The sequence below is a fragment of the Galeopterus variegatus genome, unplaced genomic scaffold (genome assembly GCF_000696425.1).
Source record: "Galeopterus variegatus unplaced genomic scaffold, G_variegatus-3.0.2 Scaffold4000, whole genome shotgun sequence".
Classification (NCBI taxonomy): domain Eukaryota; kingdom Metazoa; phylum Chordata; class Mammalia; order Dermoptera; family Cynocephalidae; genus Galeopterus; species Galeopterus variegatus.
This window is the reverse complement of record NW_007730111.1, coordinates 19,905-39,851: the sequence shown is the minus strand read 5'-3', so window position 1 is coordinate 39,851 and position 19,947 is coordinate 19,905. Positions and strand designations below refer to the sequence as shown.

At 56.1% G+C, this 19,947-nt stretch overlaps 1 protein-coding gene across 1 annotated transcript in view; it reads right to left on the bottom strand.

Annotated features, from left to right (window-relative positions):
• TMPRSS6 (transmembrane protease, serine 6) overlaps positions 1-19,947 on the bottom strand; it is a 34,805-nt gene that overhangs the window by 2,728 nt on the left and 12,130 nt on the right. Inside the window, exons 6-14 of the mRNA XM_008586489.1 lie at positions 17,533-17,737; positions 14,461-14,597; positions 12,927-13,039; positions 12,528-12,637; positions 4,573-4,718; positions 4,016-4,114; positions 2,990-3,103; positions 1,618-1,734; positions 1,258-1,426 (exon numbers count right to left, since the gene is read on the bottom strand). Of these exons, the coding sequence (XP_008584711.1) occupies positions 1,258-1,426; positions 1,618-1,734; positions 2,990-3,103; positions 4,016-4,114; positions 4,573-4,718; positions 12,528-12,637; positions 12,927-13,039; positions 14,461-14,597; positions 17,533-17,737 (1,210 nt within the window). The remainder of the gene's footprint in view (positions 1-1,257; positions 1,427-1,617; positions 1,735-2,989; positions 3,104-4,015; positions 4,115-4,572; positions 4,719-12,527; positions 12,638-12,926; positions 13,040-14,460; positions 14,598-17,532; positions 17,738-19,947) is intronic.

The following is a 19,947-nucleotide window of genomic DNA, read 5'->3' as shown; positions in this document are numbered from 1 at the left end:
ACCCAACACATATTCCTCTCCTTCTGTTGCTGTACACTTCGCAGGCTGGGGCTGCTGTGAGCTCTGACGCTTGCTAGTCCTCAGGGAAGGGGTGGGAGCTGAGCAGGCAGGAATCAGCAGGCACTGGGCATACTGCCACACTTTGCCCAGGAACACGGTCCACAGCGCCGGGGAGGCCATGCTGGGGGGAGGGGGTCTTCGTTCAGCGGCTGCCTGTCCCCATCCCAGAACCCTTATGATAGGCAGCTTCCCCCGCCCCCACGGACACCTCCTCCATGCCCATCCCTTCCCTCCCCCGCTGCAGGCCGCGTGGCTGGTGGTATGTGTAGTGTTCACCCTGGGGTCGGCCTGCCTGAGCCCCAGCCCCAGCTTCATCCCTCCCTAGATGATGAGCGTGTGCCTCTCTAGGCCTCAGTCTCCTCATCTGTGAAATGGGAACCACATTTTCTACTCATATGTTCTTGAGAGAATCCAATAAGACCATGTGCATAATAAGAATGGACACAGTGCCAGACACCCAACACATATTCCTCTCCTTCTGTTGCTGTACACTTCGCAGGCTGGGGCTGCTGTGAGATCTGACGCTTGCTAGTCCTCAGGGAAGGGGTGGGAGCTGAGCAGGCAGGAATCAGCAGGCACTGGGCATACAGACCCCTGGTCTTTCTTTACCTTGAGGGTGTGGGGAGGCAGGCATGGGATTAAAGAGAGCGAGGTGGTCAGACTCCGCACTAGAAAGGGCACCGTGGGAGCCCAGATCTGGCTGAGGGTGGTGGGGTGAGGGCGTGTTTCAGCCCCCCAGGAAGATGGGAAAGACGGGCAAGGGGCTGGATGAGATGTCCCCTGGGGGCTTCCCTGGCCCTGTCCACCACTCTGTCACAGCTCCAATAGGGGGAGTGGATAGAACAGGTTGGGGGTGTCATGGCATATGACCAAGTTGGTCAGTTCTGTCCTCTACTTTATCCCCAGTGTCTAGCACTGCCCCTGGCACATAGTAGGAACACAACGGATGCTGCTGAATGAATGAATGATCGATGATCAACCTAAAGCAGAAGCAGAGCACAGAGGTTGAGCAGGGTGTCCAGAGACACAGAGTACGTTCTTGGTGGAGCCAGGATGAGAATCCAAGTGACCAACAGCCAGCCCGGGGGCTCTTCACACCCTCCCCTCCTCCCTCTGTGCAGAGCTCAGACACGCTGCGCCTCCCACCAGGCTTCCCTACCCACGTCTTTACAGTCTGGCTCTCATGCCCTCCCTCACCTGTCCTCCTGGAAGCAGTGGGCGGCTGTTATCACCCAGCGGTCGGCGATGAGGGCCCCGCCACAGATGTGTCGACCCCGAACCTGGAGGCTGGCCTGCCACGGCCACTCACCCTCGGAGGACACGGCCCCGCCCACAATGCGGCTGGAGGGGCCCTGGAGCCCACAGTCTGGGGGTAGGGGAGGGAGGGAGCGAGGCCAGCGAGAAACAGAGACAGAGGAAGAGCAAAGGAGAGAGACAGGGAGAAGAGAATGAAGGAGGGAGAGGCAGGCCCGGAGGCCGGGTAGAGAGACGGATGAGATTCCCTTCCCTGCCTCCCTCCCACCCGCACTCCGGGGTCCCGCGGCAGGGCAGGCTCACCGCAGTGCTGCTCGTCAGAGCCGTCCCTGCAGTCGGGCCACCCGTCACACTGTGGGTTGAGCTTCCTTACACAGCTCCGGTCCTCACACTGGAAGGTGAATGTCCCACAAGGCACCCCTGGGATGGAGGGGGCAGGGGCAGGGCACAGAAGGGGGTCTCTGAGCCCCAAGGGAGCCTTCCAAAATGAGATCAAGGAAAGATGGAGCCAGAAGAGGCCAGCAGGTGACGGGGAAGGGGTCGCCTGATCACACTGAAGGGTCCCGAGTCTCCTTTAGGGTCTCCTAAAGACAGGCCATGTTGCCTACCCCCTGCCCCCCACAGACTGATCTGTTGAGAGCAAGGCCATCTCGCCCCTCTCAGACTGGAGCTCCTGACCACAGGGTCACGCCTCCCCTCTCTGCTATGGTACCTGAAGGGAGATCTGTGCCTCCACTTTTAGACTAGGATCCCAAGAGCAGGGCCATGCCTCCCCTGTCAGACTAGGGCCCCCCCTCAGCCTGGCCGTCCTCCAGGACCCGGCTCTGCCTGGCTCCCAGCTGCTCCTCGCTGCTCTTCACCGTAATGAACTCTGTTCCACCATCTGGTCTTTGCCTCATTTAAATTTTAGCTCTTGTCAAGGCCCAGTTAAAAGCCAACCGCCTCTAGGAAACTCTCCGTGCCTGGCCTCCCCTCCCCCCAACCTTCCCACACATCTGGACATGATGTCCAGGAGGCTTTGGGTCAGAACAGTCGCCCATGGTGCTTCCTACTAACAGATACCCCTGGAGGGCAGGGACCACATCTGGGTGCCTTATTCCCACTTCCTCACCCCGCCTCGTCTGTCACTGGGCGGTCTACAAATGTTAGTCTGTTGGATGGAGGGATGGATGGACAGATAAGACAATGGACACAGACAGAAGTTTGGGCAGACTGACAAATGGGTAGATCGATGGTCCAGTGGGGAGACCAACAAACAGCTAGAAGGATGGATAAAACCCCAAGTGTCACAACAGACAGTCCAGGGACTCCACCTCCCTTCCCTCTAGTGGATGTAAGGACCAGTGGACAAACAGGTGGCCAGGGGGACCGGTGGCTGGATAGATGGGTGGAACAATGGACACTCAGGTGGCTGAGCTAACCAGTCAGTGGGTACACTGACACTTCAGTGGGTAGGGAGATAGATGCTTGGACAGGCCAGGGGATGGGTGAGTGAGTGGATGTATGACCCAATGGACAGACAGGGTCACTGGGGAGACCAGGAGATGGACAGATGGAGAGAGAGGGGCTGCGGGTGTTCGGACAATAGGGGAAGCCTCTGCTGAGGAAGCACGCAGAGGACGCGGGACCACCCGGCTGCGACCCGTTCTTGATGCCTGGCGCTGCCCCACCCTACCTTCCCGGCACTGCTCTTCGTCACTGCCGTTGAGACAGTCAGGCTGCCGGTCACAGACCCTGGACAGTGAGATGCACGTGCTGTCCTCTTGGCACTGGAATGTGGCTCTACAAACTATGGGGACACAGAGAGGGGCCAGGTGGGAAGAAGCCAGAGGACCCAGGCTGGGCTCAACGACACCTGCAGAATGTGGACCGCACTGCACGGTTCCAAGTCTCCTTCTCAGCTGCTTTCCATCTGAGCTTCACAGCAGCCCAGCGAGGTACCATTTCATAGGTGGAAACAGAAATGAAGTGCCTTATCCACGGTCACTCGGTTGAGCCAAAACTTAAAGCCAGATGTTCAGTTTCCAAATATGAGGCACCTTCGCCAGCACCATGACAGGGTCATCCCAGGAGTATGCCCATCCCCCTTCCCTCTCACTTCTCTACCCACGTATTTAAAACTGATGGGTCAGGGGACGGGGGAGGCGTCCTGTCTGGCTGCCTGGCTGGTGACTCCAGGGGTCAGAAGCCAGGATTCAGAGGGAGGGGTGTTATTCCAAAAGACACTTGGCTTGGGAGCCACCAGGACCCTGCGCCCCGTCTCCCAGGGCTGAGCAGTGGTGGGAACAAGTCCAGTGAGAGTTGGCGGCTCCCAGTCTGAGCCCCTAGAATGGAGAGGACGAGGGCCTATTCAAGGGAGGGGGACGAAGGATTCCGTCGTTGGCCACCCAGGACCTCATAGTCACTGTTTTCCTGTCCTATCTTCCTTACCCTCTCTGTTCCTTCTTGGAAGGCTGGCTGGGACAGAAGGCTGGGGGTGGTGGCCTGGTGGGAAGAAGCCTCGAGCTGGGGAGTCAGAAGACCCAGGTCCCAGCTTGTCCCTGCCACTGCCCCCTGGGGTGGCCTGGGGTGGCCTGGGGAGGCCGCTTTCCCACTCTGTACCACGCTTGCCATCTCTGCACATGACAGGGAGGGGTCTCTACTCAGCTCAGTGCAGGGAAGGTGAGGAGAGGAGGGGCGGGGCGGTGGGAGGGCTGCTCACCACAGTTTCTCTCATCCAGGCCGTTGGGGCAGTCCTTGACCCCGTCGCAGGCAGGGACACAGAGTCCATTGACAGAGCAGAGGAACTCTCCAGGGCAGGCTGGGAAATCACAGGAGGCCGTGGAGGCCAGGAGGGCACCATTAGGACACGCAGAATCATGAAAACCACGCAGACACGCTTGCACCTGTGTGCTCGCGTGCGCATGAACAGGTACACATGTGCGCAACACACTCGTAGCATGTATGAGTGTGTATAGCAGCTTTACACATTGAAAACCACGCAGACACGCTTGCACCTGTGTGCTCGCGTGCGCATGAACAGGTACACATGTACGCAACACACTCGTAGCATGTATGAGTGTGTATAGCAGCTTTACACATGTGTGCACACACAAGTCTGCATACGTTGTGCACACGCACGCACACACACTCCTTTTGTCCACCCTCATAAGCAGACGCCCACACCCCCTTGGTGGTTCCGGGGATGGCAAAGAGGCAGTGACGGCTGCATGGAGCTCAGGGGGCCCCCGCCGTGCTCGCTGGCCTGCCCATACTCACGGTCCGACTGGTTGTACAAGCTGTAGTGCACCTGCACGCCGGGCCCCGTGAGGGAGATCTGGGAGGTGAAGTTGATGGTGATGCCGGCCGTGGCCACCACAGGGATCCTCTCAGTGTAGGGCTGCAGGGTGCGCAGGCCACACAGCCTGGGGGTGACCAGAGACGGACTCAGGCCACACAGGCCAATCTCCTAGCCCAAGGGAAAGCACAGCCCAGGTTCCTGTGCACAGACAGGGCAAGGACAGGGCAGCCAGAGGGAAAGGGAGAGAGCTGTACCCCCAGCTGCACCTCCTCTGTCTTTATTCCTCCCTTGGGAGACTGCTCACTCCCAAGTCATCTAGAAAGCAGCCTGGTTATGTCACTCCCCTGCTCAAAAACCTTCAATGGCTCCCCATTGCCTGTGGGATAGAATTCAGTCTGGATTGTAGTCCCAGTCACCTATGAGCTGTGAGATTCTAGCAAGTCAGGGTCCTTCTCAGCCTCAGCTTCCTCCCTTAAGAAATCAAGAAAATTATCATTTCTGTTGACCTTGGATCTGACAAAAGGCTTCAATGTGTCAGGAGAGGCAAAAGCCCTTGACTGGCACACTTGCCGTGGACAGCAGAGGTTGTTCCCCTTGTGCTCAGTGTGGGGTGAGGGGACAGCAGCACTCCACATGCAGGCACTGCTGTCCCTCATGCTGAGATGCTTCCACAGCCCTGGTGGCCTCCCTGTGACCCTCTGGACATGATGGTTCGACAGTCCTTCTCCCAGGACCAATGGTATGGTGCCGATGGGCAGCACCTGCTCTGTGCATGGCCATGCCCGAGTGGGACCACCCCCAGCTGTGGGAGCACTCCAATCTCCCTGTTGGACACACCCCCCAAGAGGAGGTTCTTGTTCCAACAGAGCAGGCAGGAGAGCCCCAGCAGAGAAGCGAGTCCTCCCCATGTCCAGCTCGAGGAGGGAGGACAGGAGGCTCCTCCCACAGAGCATCAGGGCGCACCTCATCTCACAGAGCAAGTGGGCGTAACTGCACCGAGCAGGTGTAAGCACTTCCCAGAGTGGCGGGACCCTGCCACAGTGCAAACAGGAACGCTTTTGCAGATGGGGGCAACACACCCAGAACTCAGGTCGGAAGATCTCCAGAGAGAGGTGAAGATGCCCCCAGCAGAGAAAGGAGAAGGAAATCAAGAGAGAAGGTGGGAATGCCCCAAAGCATGATGGGAACATCCTGTCACCAATGCAACACCCCACAAAGCAGCTGCCTTATTCCCAGGGACCAGGCACTTCCTCAGAACTTCTAGAATGGTGTAGGCACTTAGCAGTTCAATGAATTAATCAAGTAGTCAATGAAAAACTGAGGATGAGCTGTGAGGTTGTTTGAACATCTCAGGGTGGGGGGCTGGGGCTGGGCCTTCTCATCCGGCCCCTCCCTCATGGTGGCAGCATCACAGGGCATCACTGCACAGGGATTCTGAGGTTCTCACAGCAGCTCCCCGCAGGGAGGGAGGGATTGTTCTTATTCTGTTTTATAGACGAGGGTCGTGGGGTCAGAGCCTTCTGCCTCCCCATCATCCTCCAGGGCTCTGGCTTAGACTCCAGCATCCCAATAAGTCTTTCTGGCCACAGTGACCATGGTCTCGCCCTTGCACTCACTAGCAGTTCTCAAAGTTCAGCCTCATTCTCTCGTAAGGACCCAGTGGAGTTTTGCAGTTGAAATTTCCAGTTTTCCAATTGAATGCAGGCACAATAGGAGGATCAAGTTGTGGTCTATCACACCAGTTATTAAAGAAATTTGCAAAAACATAAAACAAAAATACTCTTGTCACTAAATGGTTTTGGTTTGGGAAAATTATTTTTTCATAAAATGTTATTTATGTTACATGTAATGGTTTGTTATTATTCTAAGGGAATTAATAAATATTTTAAATTTTTTTCCCAGGTTAAACTTCTAATACTGTAAATATGGATATATAATCTGTACAAGCAAAATCTCCTTAGGGTGTTGAATAATTTTAAAAAGAGTATCTTGAGATAGGAAAGTTTGAGAACCGCTGCCCTACGCCAAGAGTCCCACAGCCCCAGCTGGACCAGACGGGAGAAGGCACCACTAGGGGGCGCCCCCAAGCAAGCCTGGCCCTTCTTGCCCTTTTAAAACTAAGGAAATGTTGGTTTTTGTTGTTTGATTTTAAAGTGGATAAACAAATGTTATCGTGGATTTTTAGCCTCAGAGAATGGCCCCAGGAAGTGGACAGGGAGCTAAGGGCTGGGAAATACTGGGCAGGGGACACGAGTCAAGTGCATCCCCATAAACTTAGGATTCAGGGACCCATGGGGCATTGTTCCCACACAGTCATGGGGAGATTGTGGAAAGACAGGGATGGAGGAACATGTCAACCTCGAAGAAACCACATCGAGGGCTGCATTGTCACCCCAAGACTTGGGCAGGGGCTGTAAGGAACCAGCACCTGCCAACAGGATATTCTGTCTATTGGCATCTGGGAGAGTATTCCAGCATCGGCCCTGGCTGGCAACAACCTTCCTGCAAGGCTCAACCTCTCAGCCCAGGACACTTTCTGGCTGGGGCAGCATCTGGTTCTTACTCTGGAGACCTGGGGTCGGGGCGGAGGTGGCAAATCCCTGGGGCAGGGTTCTCCTTAGTAGGGACCAGACAAGATTTTAAGGCACAGGTTGCAGTCTAGTGACTCAGGCTGTCATGCAACTTAAAGACCATCTGTTTAGTCTATGCAGTGTTTAAAAAATTATTTTTAAGTTAGTTGCTGGCTAATTTCACATAATCTAGATTCTTGTTCCTCCTGAACAGTAAGAAGCTCTGGACACACTGGTTGGAACAATCAGGCAAGCTGAGCAGCCTATTTACTGGGTCCCTACCTCTCCCGCTCTCCCTGACGCAGCCCGCCTCGCGGAGTTTCACACTGGCCTGGCCCCTTGGCCCGTCAGTGTCTGGTTCCTGCTGCAGAGCCTTCTGGGGAGGGCACCCCTCCTCTGGCTCTCCAATTGCTCCCATCCACCAAGTGCTCCTCCAAGCCTCTCTAAGAAGCACCAGAAGTCTGACAGCTGTGGAACCTGCCCTCTCATCTCAGCCACAAGTGCTGGGTGGCTACAGGCACATTTTAGCATAGTGTGGCCTGCCTTGATTTCTCACCTCTCTGGCTTTGGGAAATTTTTCCTTCTTGCCTCACCCAGATGGTAAACAGGGACTCTGCCAACTTTCCTCCATATCAGCAACTCCACATGGAGGAATTCGAGAAATACTAGATGGATGGATGGAAGAAAGGAAAGATGGATGAAGGAAGGTCAGACAGGCGGATGCTGAACACACACACACACACACACACACCCTTTCCTGAGGACAGGTTAAAGAGTAGGAGGTCGGAGAAGACAACCACTAAAAAAGGGAGGACAGCAGCATCGTATGTGGAGTCAGAGCACTGGATCTGGAGCTTTGGAGCTGAGTTTGAGATCCGGCTTTGCCACATGAACAAGTTGTGTGACGGGCACGCCGCTCAACCACAGCAAGCTTCAGTTTTCACTTGTAAAACAGGGGTGATAACATCTCCCTTGTGGGATGTTCTAAAGGAATACATGAGAAAATGACTTGGCGAGCATGCTGCTGACGTTGTCAGGCTGTGAGCTCATCTAGGGCAGCAGCTGGAGCTCTGCCTTCGGCAGGGCCAGCACCCAGCAACGAGGTCTGATGCTCGGCGGTGCCCAGCGAGCACTGGTGGTTGTAGGCAGCCCTGGCTGCCCGGGGGCTTGAGAGCAGGAGGGCCTCCCCACAGCCAGGCCAGGCCAGGGGGCTCCAGCAGCCCTAAGAGGCCAGCAGCAGGGAGTGAGTGGAAATGGTTGGGCAGATCACAGGAGAAGTGACATCACAGGAGAGGAAGCTGGCGGGAGGCAGGTTCCTGGAAAGGGGGAAGCCTGTGCTGTGGTGACGCCTGGAGAGAGTGGATTCTGCGAAACCCAGCAGCCAGTGGCCGGATCTCACAAGGTCAAGATCCTCCACCACCCCCAGGCCACTTGAGGGCAGAAGGCCTCAGCCAGAGTCAGGTGACAGGGAGAAAGCAGGGAGGTCGAGGGTCAGGGAGAGTCCAATGACATGTCCTAGGATGCCCACTCAGTGCAGGGTCCCAGGCCAGGCACCAGGGGTTAAGACACCCTCTCCCTGACCCACCCTCTGTTCCTCCCCATCAATGGCCATTCTGGGCCAAAGGACTGTGCCTCCCCCTCCTTACAAACCTCATTCCTAAAATCTACCCTTCCCCAGACCTCTTATGCCTTTGCCACCCACACAAGCAGATTTTCCAACAAATGCTCATTCAAAGAATTTCCCAACATCTGCATAGAATGATCATTATCAAAAATGATAACAACTAGAGGAAATTATTGGGCCAATGCTAACAGCTTGCAGGTACCACCTCTGCCATCCCTTCCACACTCAGACATGGGCAGGGGGATGTGATTCACTGCCTCGGACCTTGGACCCTCAAAGAAAGTCTGAGAAGATAGAGCTGGGACTTCCCAGGCTGCTCTCGGAACTGGAGAGGGAGCCACAGAAACCGACAATTCTTCTACCAGGATGACAATGGATTGGTTGGGAAATCCTTGGCCGAGTTGACAGCTGACCTTGGCTGCTCAGAGCCTCAGGAGGAAGAATCCACGCAAGCATGAGCACTCGTATGTACATGCACACAGACACGCTCATGTGGACCCACACGCACTCTGGATCAGACTGCCTGGCTCCACTCTGACTTGATGTGCTGGGTGACTTTGTGCTAATTACTTCACCTCTCTGGGCCTCAAGTTCCTCAGTGATCTATGAAGGTAGTACCGGCTTCCTCGCTGGGTTGTTGATGCTGAAGAAGTTGGCATTGTAAACCCTCAGCTCGATGCCCCCGGAGCAGAGTGAAAACCAGGCATTAATGCGTGGTTGGTGCCAGATGGAGCGGTGCTTTATCCAGGCTTGTGCGTGCCAATGTTCTCATCCATTATCTCATTTAGTCTTCCCAAGGTAGGGGGGTCTGTTTCATGCCCATTTCTCAGATGAGTTACCTGAGGCTAGGAGAGTTAAGTCCTTGCCCAAGTAGGAAGTGGAGGAGCCGGGTTTTGAGCCCTGGTCTGTCTGTCCTCGACACTTAAGCTCCTTCCACCTCAGCAGCCTGATTTGGAATGACACTTCATTAGGAACCAAGAAACACCACTTGTTTGAGGGACAGTGTCTTTCTGATGGGTAAGTAGTAAAAGATCGGGGTCCTGGGCTGGCCTGACACCCTCATTTCATAGATGAGGAAGGGGTGCACCCAGAGTTCCATGCAAAACCCAATGGCCGAGTCCCCTGAGCACCGTCCATCCACACCCCACCACAAGGCCAGGGGGGACTTGGAATGAGAGAGGGGAGGGTAGGACTCTGGGTCCTGCCAGGCCTCACCCCCCACACCCATCCCCACACTTAAAGGCAGAGAGACAAGGATGAGAGGCCAAGTCCTCAGCCCTGTCTAGGCCTCAGTTTTCCCACCTGTACAATGGGTCAGGATTGGGCTTGATGGCCAGTCCAGCCCACACAATCTATAGTTCAATGGTGCTTAGAAACACCGGGGACAGCTCCTCTCCCCTGATGGAATATGTCATAGTGCCTAAAATTCCATGATCACAGCATCATTCCTTTTGATCAAGAATTTCCCCAACCATGCTCCACATTTGAAACATCCCCATCATGACCTGAGGGAGGCTCATGAAGTCCCTAACACCCCAGTACCCAGACCCTTGCCTGACGATTTCCAACCGCATCAGGGAGCATGATGTGGACTGTCCTGTGCCTTCTGTCCGTGGCTGGTGGTGGGTGTGGAGCGGCCCTGGCTCTGGACCCATATGGGCACCATCTAACTCCCTTTTTCCCTTTTCTGGGAAATGGAAATGACGCCACTGACTGCACAGGTTGTTGGGCCAATGAACTGAATGCCCCGTGCTGAGCACCTCACTCCGTGCTGCCCGGACCTGGTGCTGGGGCCCAGCCTCTGGCAAATGGACGTGCCGTGAGGTGGGAGGATAAGGGATGGGGTCAGACCCGAGACTGCTACTCTCCTTCCTAGGCCTCTCTGAGGTAGCAGACTCTGCTCTGGGGTAGGGTGGGTGACAGGAAAACATGTTATCACCATTCCCAGAACCGTGAGTCATGGGTCATCCCAGGGCCATTCTACGGGCTTCTGAGCTGAGGGGTGAGCCCAGCCATCCTCAGCCTGGGCTGGCGTCAAAGCCCAGGGGAGCTCCAGGAAGGACCAGGGCAGCCATGTGCAGAAATGCCCCCCACTCACCTACCATGTGCTAGAAGATGCCTTCTGCCCCCCAACAGCACAGGCCTGGGTCACACCACCAGCATGTCACACCCCAACAGCAACAGCACAGGCCTGAAGTCACACCACCAGCATGTCACCCCCAACAGCAACAGCACAGGCCTGAAGTCACACTACCAGCATGTCACCCCCCTAACGGCACAGGCCTGAATCACACCACCAGCATGTCACCCCCCTAACGGCACAGGCCTGAATCACACCACCAGCATGTCACCCCCCTAATGGCACAGGCCTGGGTCACACCACCAGCATATCACCCCCCAACAGCAACAGCACAGGCTTGGGTCACACCACCAGCATGTCACCCCCCAACAGCAACAGCACAGGCCTAGGTCGCACCACCAGCATATCACCCCCCAACAGCAACAGCACAGACCTGAAGTCACACCACCAGCATGTCACCCCCCTAACGGCACAGGCCTGAATCACACCACCAGCAGGTCACCCCCAACAGCAACAGCACAGGCCTGAAGTCACACCATGGACATTTCTTCTTCCTTCTAACCACAGTCCCTGATAAATTGCTTAAAGCCTGAGGAGGAGGGAAGACTGAGACAGCACTACCAGTCCCGCCGCCTTTTGTCTGGATTATCCTTCTGAATAGGATCAACCGACAAAGTACACGTTTTGGTGACTGGGGACAGGAACTCCCAAATCCAAGAATTCTAGAATTCTAGCACCTTCCAATTTTAGCATCTTCTACTACTGGGATCTAATACTCCAAATCTGGAGAGCCAAGAAATCAAGAATCTTGCATGTTAGAGTCCCAGCTCATTAGGTCCCCAGAACTCCAGGGCTGGAAGGGAGGCCGAGGCCCTGCCTCTGTGCGGTGTAGAATCTCCTCTTTAGCATCCCTGACAAGAGATCCTGCTCACCCTGGCTCCAGGCGGGGAAGAGTCTTCCCAGCTCTGCAATGGCTGCTGCAAGATCCCCTTCTCTCCCCAGATCTCTGCTCCTTGCGCTCCCCGCTTCCCCCAGCCCTCCGCTCTAGACATCATCACCACACCTGAGCCTTCCTTCCCCCGCTGTGGGATGCACCTGCACAGCGTTGAGATGCAGAGTCTTCCATCTTCGATGTCTCCTTCCTTGGGTTTGCTCCTTCCCTCCTTCCCCCACAGACACAGGAAAAGGAATCTGCACCCTCCATCTCCATCCCCCGCCCTTCTGCCCACCTCAGTCCTTGGAAGCTGTCAGGACCAGCCATGGCCGCTGGGTTGCTAGACCAGTTCTCGTCCTGCTGACCAAACCCCACCTGCGGCTGACCCTGGTGACAGCTCCTCACTTGCCTGACTCCACCAACGCCTGCCCACCTCCCGGGAGGGACGCGCTTCCTTGACTGAAACTTTGCTACCAGAGGGGCCGAGGGCAGGAGCAGGTAACAGAGTGGGTGCCCTGCAGGGGATGCAGGGGATACAGGCACTCCTGATTACTGCATCCCCCTGTGGAAGCAGTCGGTGGCAAATGTGGTGTTCATCTCTGGCTGTGCAGCAGGGCGCTGGCACAAGGGAAGAGGTGCCTCCGATTGCTGCTCTGCAATTGGGCTCCTCAAGGGGGTTCCCCAGTGGGGGAGGGAGGACAGGAGGGGACTCCAGGGGTGGGTACCTCCTGTTCTGGATTGTCCACTGGCCCTGGGTACATGGCAAGTCGTATTTCTGCCTCCGCAGTGCATAGGCGTCAAACCAGAGGGCCAAGCCGTAGTCCAGAGACGGCACCTGGGAGGGAGGAGTGGGTCTTCAGGTGGCCTGTGGGGTGTGGCCAGGTTGGTGGACCCACCTCCCTGGACAACAGAGAGAGAAGGAGGCCTAATGACATAGAGCGCTGGCTGGGGCTGAAGACTCGGTCACTGAACAAATAGGCACCACCACGATCAACAGGGAGAGCTTGGCTACACCGGCCATGAGCACTGGCAGGATCAGGACCCAGGGAGGACACTGCCCGCCTCCCATCCCAGGTCCTTGGCAGCCCGTGGGGTGCTTTGGGCAAGTGGGGCCTGGGGCTCACCGTGAGATGCCAGGAGCAGTGGGTGCTGGGTGAGTAGTAGCTGGGGAAGTACGGGGTGCTGAGGACACCCTGCAAGTCCAGCCGGCCCTCCAGCGTCAGGTTCACCTCGCAGGCTGGGCCAGAGAACAGACCGTTATACAGCGTCCCTCGGCCCCAGCCCCGCTGCACCTCCCATCAGGCAGGGGGCAGCTTGCAACCCCACCATCCACCACCACTAACAGCAAAGCCTAGTGGTTGAGTGTCACTGTGTGAACTTGAGCCTCAGTTTCCCCATCTATAAAATGGGGGTAACAATAGTACATACCTCATAGGATAGTTGAGCAGATTAAATAGACATAAAACATTCAAATGGCCTGGCACATAGTAAGTGCTCAGTAAATGTTAGCCATTGTCAGTAGTGGTACAGCACTTGGCAGTTGACAAAATGTGTTCACAACTGTGCAGGCCTCACAGTTATGGCAGCTGGGGGTGGGAGAGCTGTTCCCCTTTCAAAGATAAGTTTCAGAGAAATGGCTTGATCGAGGTCACACAGTGAGAGGCCGAGGGCTCAGGGCTCAGGGACAGAAACATCCTTGGCTGTCCTGGCCGTCCTTCCAGGAGGCCAAGGGCCCTAAGACCCCTCATTCCTCTCCCCCTTGAGCCTGTGTCAGAGGCTTCCGAGAGATGCAAGCCAGCCCCAGCACCTACTCAGCACCCCAGCAGGGCCAACTTCGGACCTGGGTCACTGTTAGAGACCTCAGGGGTTGACCCTAGATGGGGACTGACACTGAGTGTGAAGGAGCAGAGTGGGGGGGTGGGAGATGCAGCTGCGAACAACCTGTGGGCTCCTATTTGCAGCCCTTCCCTTCCCGAGCTCCGGAGATGGCCAGGTTTGCTTTGCTGGCCCAGAGGCATGGCTGACCTGGCCCAGGAAGCCATCCCAGTGAAGGCGGGGTGCTCTTACTGGAAAACGGGGTGGGGAAGGGAGATCCAGAAGCGGGAGGCAAGTGGGGGGCTGGGGAAGGGTCAGTGGGACAGCCTGGTGGAGAGCTGATCTGCCAGACCAGGGGCCTTGCCCTTGAAGTGCCTGGAGGCTGCCCCTCCCCTGAGTGCCCTGCACACCACACCTTCGCTGTGAGAGGACCGCCTGGGCTGGATCTGAAGATGTTCAGGGCAGGGGAGAGGCTGGGGAGAGGACACGTGGATCCTGGCTGGGGGAGAGAATCAGGGAGGAAGGGGGACAGACAATAGACCTAGAAAAGAGAGACCTGAGAAGAAGGGAGGAGAGAGAGCAGTGAGAAGTGAGGGAGAGATGAGAGAGGAAGGCAAGAGGCTGGGAAAGGGCAGGGGTGGAGGGAAGATGGGGAATGGAAGTGAGAATGGAGGAAGGAAGAGAGGGACCAGGTGGGGGTGCAGAGAAGAGGAGCTTCCAGAACCTTCCCTCCCTCCCATCCGATCCTCAACTAGGGCAAAGAAGGGGAAAGGTGGGCCCAGGAAAGGAATCTGGGTTTCTGCCGCTGCCCTTCCCCTCCCCCCAGGGAACCCGACCCCTCACCCTGGAAGGCCACGGGCTGCACAGAGAGCACGAAGGGGTCGTAGTAGCTGTGCAAGCCTTTCTTCCAGACCACCGCCATGACAGCACTCGACGCCAGGACCTCCACCACGGGCTCCTGCCGGCTGCAGCCATAGACCCTGGCAGAACAGAAAAGAGTGGCAAGGGCAGGGCTGGGGTCTGGGAGGGGCGTTGGCAGGAAGAGCAGAAAGGCAAGCTGCTGGAGGGACAGAGGAGGGGAGACCCGGAGTCTATGCATCTGCTTCTAGGCTTGGCTCACCTACCAGCCTGCTGTGTGTCCACGGGCAGGTGTCTGCCCCTCATTGACCCTAGGGGACTGACTGCAGGCCCTCTGAGTGTCAGACCAGCTCCTCAGATGAGTGAGGCCAGGAGGTCACCCAGACTTCTGGAGCTTGCAATTCAATACCAGCCTGCTGTGTGTCCACGGGCAGGTGTCTGCCCCTCATTGACCCTAGGGGACTGACTACAGGCCCTCTGAGTGTCAGACCAGCTCCTCAGATGAGTGAGGCCAGGAGGTCACCCAGACTTCTGGAGCTTGCAATTCAATTATGGCAGCTGAGTCCAGTCAGCACCACCAACCTGTGACCCCTGAGCACTCCTGGAAGGGAGATCAGACTGGCACCTGCAGGGACCACCCCCTCTGGCTGCACACAATCTGACTCTTGGCCTTGTTCTGGGCCAATAAGGAGAAAGCAGATGTGTGGTCTGTGACCCCCAGGTATGCCAGGAATCTACCCAGAGCTTGGTGCCTGGGAGACTCAGAACAAATAACCGTATCTGAGAATTCTAGACTTTTAGAAGTCTGTAATGTTAGCCCTGAATCAACAATCTGCTTCACTTCCAGATGGAGAAACTGAGGCCCACTGGCCGTCCATATGGAGATGGGCATTCACTTGGCACTGCTTGTGACAGCTGGTGCCCTCCTCACATGTAGGTGTCCCCTGGTCTGCCCATCTCAGAACAGGCGTGCCCCTGGCTCCCGTTCACCCTCTCACCAACCTCCACCAAGCTTCCCATTGTCTCTGACAGAACTCTCTGGAGTCCTTGCTGATCCAGTGGACCAATTCACAGGAAGCTGCTTCCCCTAGAGGGAGCAACCCAACATCCAGCAGCAGTTTACTGCATGCCTACCCTGTGTCGGCCACTGGGCCTTGGCAGAGGGAGCAGGTGTCACTGGGGGAATTTCAGGCACCTGGGCAAGCGAGTGACTGAGATCCTGCAAACACAGCCTCAGAACCAACTGCCGCACCTGGCCCCCTGCGGCCCGGAGGAGGAAAGGCACGGATGATCCCATGGAGTCTCTTCCCACTCCTGCGGTGCCCAAGTCTCCCGCACCAGTGCCCCCCACCCTCGCACACACCCACACCCCCCTCAGCCTCACCAGCTCATCTCCTCCAGAAAGTAAAGACAAGATATTAGGACTAAGAGGGACCTGGAGGTCACCTTTAATGAGGGCTTCAGCTCTTATTGTTGGGGGATTTACTTTATATACTTAGCAGAGCTCTTGTACATGAAATGTGGAACATACAGAAACAAACCACATGGTTAAAGTTGGGCGAGGGTCCCACCTGCTGCTCTGTCTTGCCATCACCACCAAAGTCCCCCCTCACCCCCACTCCCCAGCATGGCCCTGTGTGTAAGTTTGAGGACCCTCGATCTTGTCTGACTGGTCATTTTAGACCTCCTCCAAGGGTCTGAGACAGAGTGAGCTGCCCAGGTGCCACAGTGCGTAGGAACGGAGCCGAGTCTGTCAGCCTGGGCCCCTCCCCAACAGCAGGCTGGGGGAGGCAGGGGAAGCCCGTAAGTGCCGTAAGTGTCTCCACCCTCCCCGGACCTGGAAATCAGATATTGTCTGGCTTCTCTGAGCTTCCCAGAGCCCTCCAGGAACCCACCCACGCACTCCCCAGATTGAGGTCAGCAGGCAGCAGGAGGGGTGTGGATGAGTGTGCAGCCTCGGAGCTGGGGGAGGGGGTGGCAAGAACCTTCGCCCTGCTCACCCTCAAGGACTGCCCTGGATCTGAACATGCAGGTCCCAGCCCCGCCCGCCTGGAAGCTGGGCATGCCCCAAGCGAGACAGAAAAGGCACCAGCCTGGCGCCTGGCACAAAGTAAGCGCTCTGTAAACAGTGACTGACAGAGCATCTCCCCCACCTCCTACAGAGCTTTGTGGGCCAACTCCCCTTTCCCTACCCTGTGGGGAGATGACCAGGCTCCCGGAGGCCAAGGCCATTTCCAGTCCCTCCTCCCGCCCCACTCCTCCTGCCCTCTCATCTTGATCACTTCCACACTCCACACCATATCCCATGTCCTAAAGCCCTACTTCTCTGCTCAGGAACTTTCAGTAGCTCCCCACTTACCAAATATTACAATCCAAATTGCTCCTGGCACTCAATGCCAATTAGACTACATACAATCATAGCACAAATGGCTAGCATTTACTGGGCACTCACTATGTGTGAGGATCGTGTCACAGGTAGTCTGATTTAAATCCTCACATAGGGCTGGCTGGTTAGCTCATGTGGGGGAGCATGGTCCTAGTAACACCAAGGTCATCGGTTTGGATCCCCGTACTGGCTAGCCGCCCAAAAAATGAATAAAAAAAAATAAATCCTCACAATAACCCTGCAAGGAAAGCATGATTGTACACCCATTTTACAGATGAGGAAACTGAGGCTCAGGGAGGTAAAGTACCCTGCCTTAGGTACACAGCTAGGAAGCAGCAGAGCAGGCCTTGAAGTCCAGGCTGCTGCCAGACTCTGAAATATTCCAACAAGCCATGTTGCCTCCCAGAGCTGACCTTAGGTGTCATCTGGAACAACTGCTTTGTTACAAATGGGGAAACTGAGACTCAGGGAGGGGAAGGGGACTGCCCACGGTATACAACCATTTCTAGCGTCCTCTCCTCCTCCCGCTCTAGGCTGGCCTTGCTGTCTCCCAGTTACCCAGGCCCAAGCTCACACAGCCCCTTGTCTCAGGATGCTCAGTGTGATATTTGGCCCCCACATCACCCACTCCCCTTTCAGCCCTTCCCCTGCCCACCTTCCCAGGGACTCACGAGGTGATGAGCCTCCTCTCCAGGGGTCCGGCCGCGTCATACATAGCCAGCCGGTCCCGGCACTCAGCCAGTGTCCACTCCAGCCGGAGTTTGAGTATGAGATCCTCGGGGCCCTGCAGGTGCCACAGGCAGCTGGAGGCCAGCTGGTCGGGCCTCTTCAGCCGGAGGACCTGGCCCTGGCCCACGTAGCTGTAGCGGTAACAGCCTGGAGGGGGGAGAGGGGACAGACCCCCTGACCGCTCTTAGCCAGAAAGAGAGACCCAGGTGAGCCGGCCCTGCAAGGTCCTCTCCCAGCAGGGGTGGGGCAGGGGGACCAGCCAGATGTGCTCTGCCCCCCCTTTCTGCTTCCTGCTGCTTTCCCTGTCCAGCCCACTCACTCGTGCATTCATTCACTGTTTCAATCATTCATTCACTCAACAAACTCTGACTGAGCTCTCCATGCCATGTGAGTGCCCAGACAAAGGCCAGTCATTGCCAGGGAACACTGAGAACATTAGGGACAGATACAGAAACAGGTGGGAGTGGCTTGGGAGGTGAGGGCTCCAACCCTGCCTGTGGGTCAGTGGTGTCCCAGCGTTCGCAGTGTGAGCAAGAAGGCAGGGGTAAGCAGGGGAGCTATGAGGAATCTGAGCACCGGGCATGTCTCACAAGAGGACAAGATGGAGACTGGAAAGCAGGGCCCAGATTGGAGCCAGGATGGGTGCTGCTTTCTCCTGTGGCCTTGGGGAGTCATGGCAGGTTAGGCAGGGCTCACGTCCCAGGTTCTCTGGCTGCAGGGAGCAACGTCGAGGAGTCTGCGAGACCAGGGAGGCAGCCATGTAATAAGGGGAGACAGGATGAGGGTTTCACTTCAGCTGGAGAGGAGGGCTCTGGGGGGCAGCCCGGGGTGGAGGAAATGAGCTGCGAGCCGATGGTAATGAATCAATGAGAAGAAAACAGGCTGTGTGTATCAAACGCTTGCTGCATGCCAGGAACTGAGCGAGATGCTCTACACACACCTCACTTAACACTCACAACAGCCCCATGACATACTTCCTATTACTGTGCCCATTTTACAGACCTGGGCCAGACAGATCTGAGTTCGCTTAATCACCAACTAATCTTTCCCGGGCCTTGGTGTTCTCATCTGCACAATGGGGACATAACACCATCGCACAGGGTCGTCACAAGGCTTATGGATGATGCATGTTTGAGTGCTCTGCATAGTGCCTTGCACACAGTAGGTGCTCAATAAAGGTCATGATGGTTCTTCTTTAGGGAAAGTATGGGAGAGAGGGAGAAGGTGGAGCTGGGGAGAAAGTCCTGTGACTTGTCACCCTGCAGCCAGCCCCGCTTGAGGCTCGGGCCTACCCAATCTCATGGCTGCCCATGCTTCATGCACCTCCTTCTCCATCACACACCCCCACACCCTCACACACCCCACACCTACACCCCTGCACTCCCACACCCACACACCCACCCCCACACCCCCACACCAGTGTGCCTCCTTTCTTACATTTAATCCATGAGCTTTGTTGCAGTGCTAGAACTTTGAGAGGAGTACCACCTACTTCATTCATTCATTCAAAATAGTTATTGAGCACCTACTATGTGTTTGATTTAGGCACCAGGGTCCCACAATGGACAGATATTCTCTCCCATGGAGTGTATAGTGTCTCATTAAAACCTCACTGTAAGCGTGTGTTGCAGGAGTTGGGCATTCTGCCAGGAAGCAGTAGAGATTTAGTAATGAGTCCGGGATGCAGGAGGCAGCCTGGTGACTCTGAATTATAGTCCCAGCACCACCAGTCATCAGCTGTGTGATTCTGGGCCAGTGCTCAGCCACTCTGAGTTCTGTCACATGGACACAATACTAATCCGTGTCCCACCTCCTTCTTTGGGTGGTTCTAAGGACCAAGAAGGCAGCAGAGGTGACCATGCTCTGCTCTGCTACTGCTGCCTGTTGCTTGGCTCCCGCGCTCTGACTCCTGGCCATTCTGACTCCCATGGGAAGCTGACCTCCTAGGGACAGACTTCTGATACCTGTCTTGAGAAGGGACAGGGCCTCTGGTATCTTCCTCCACCAGCAGCTGGGGAAAGGTGCCCAGCTCTCCCTAAGTGTTTGTATTCTCTAAAATTTGCTGCAAGCTGATGCTTTGCTTTTGCCACTTTAATAATTACTCTTTTTTTGAGACTAATTCAGTGGACAGGTATGTGCCGATCTTCTCTGTCAATCAGAAACACCTCCAGGGAGCCTGGCAGCTCTGGCCACTGAAGAGAGAAAATGATCATGCCCTGTGCATTCTCCTCTCCTGGCCTTTGCTCATGCGGTTCCCTCTGGCCAGAGTGCCCTTTCCCTTCTCGACCCGACACATTCCTAACTTGCCCCATGCCTGAGCCTGACACCCCTCCTCCAGGGAGTCTTCCTGAATCCCC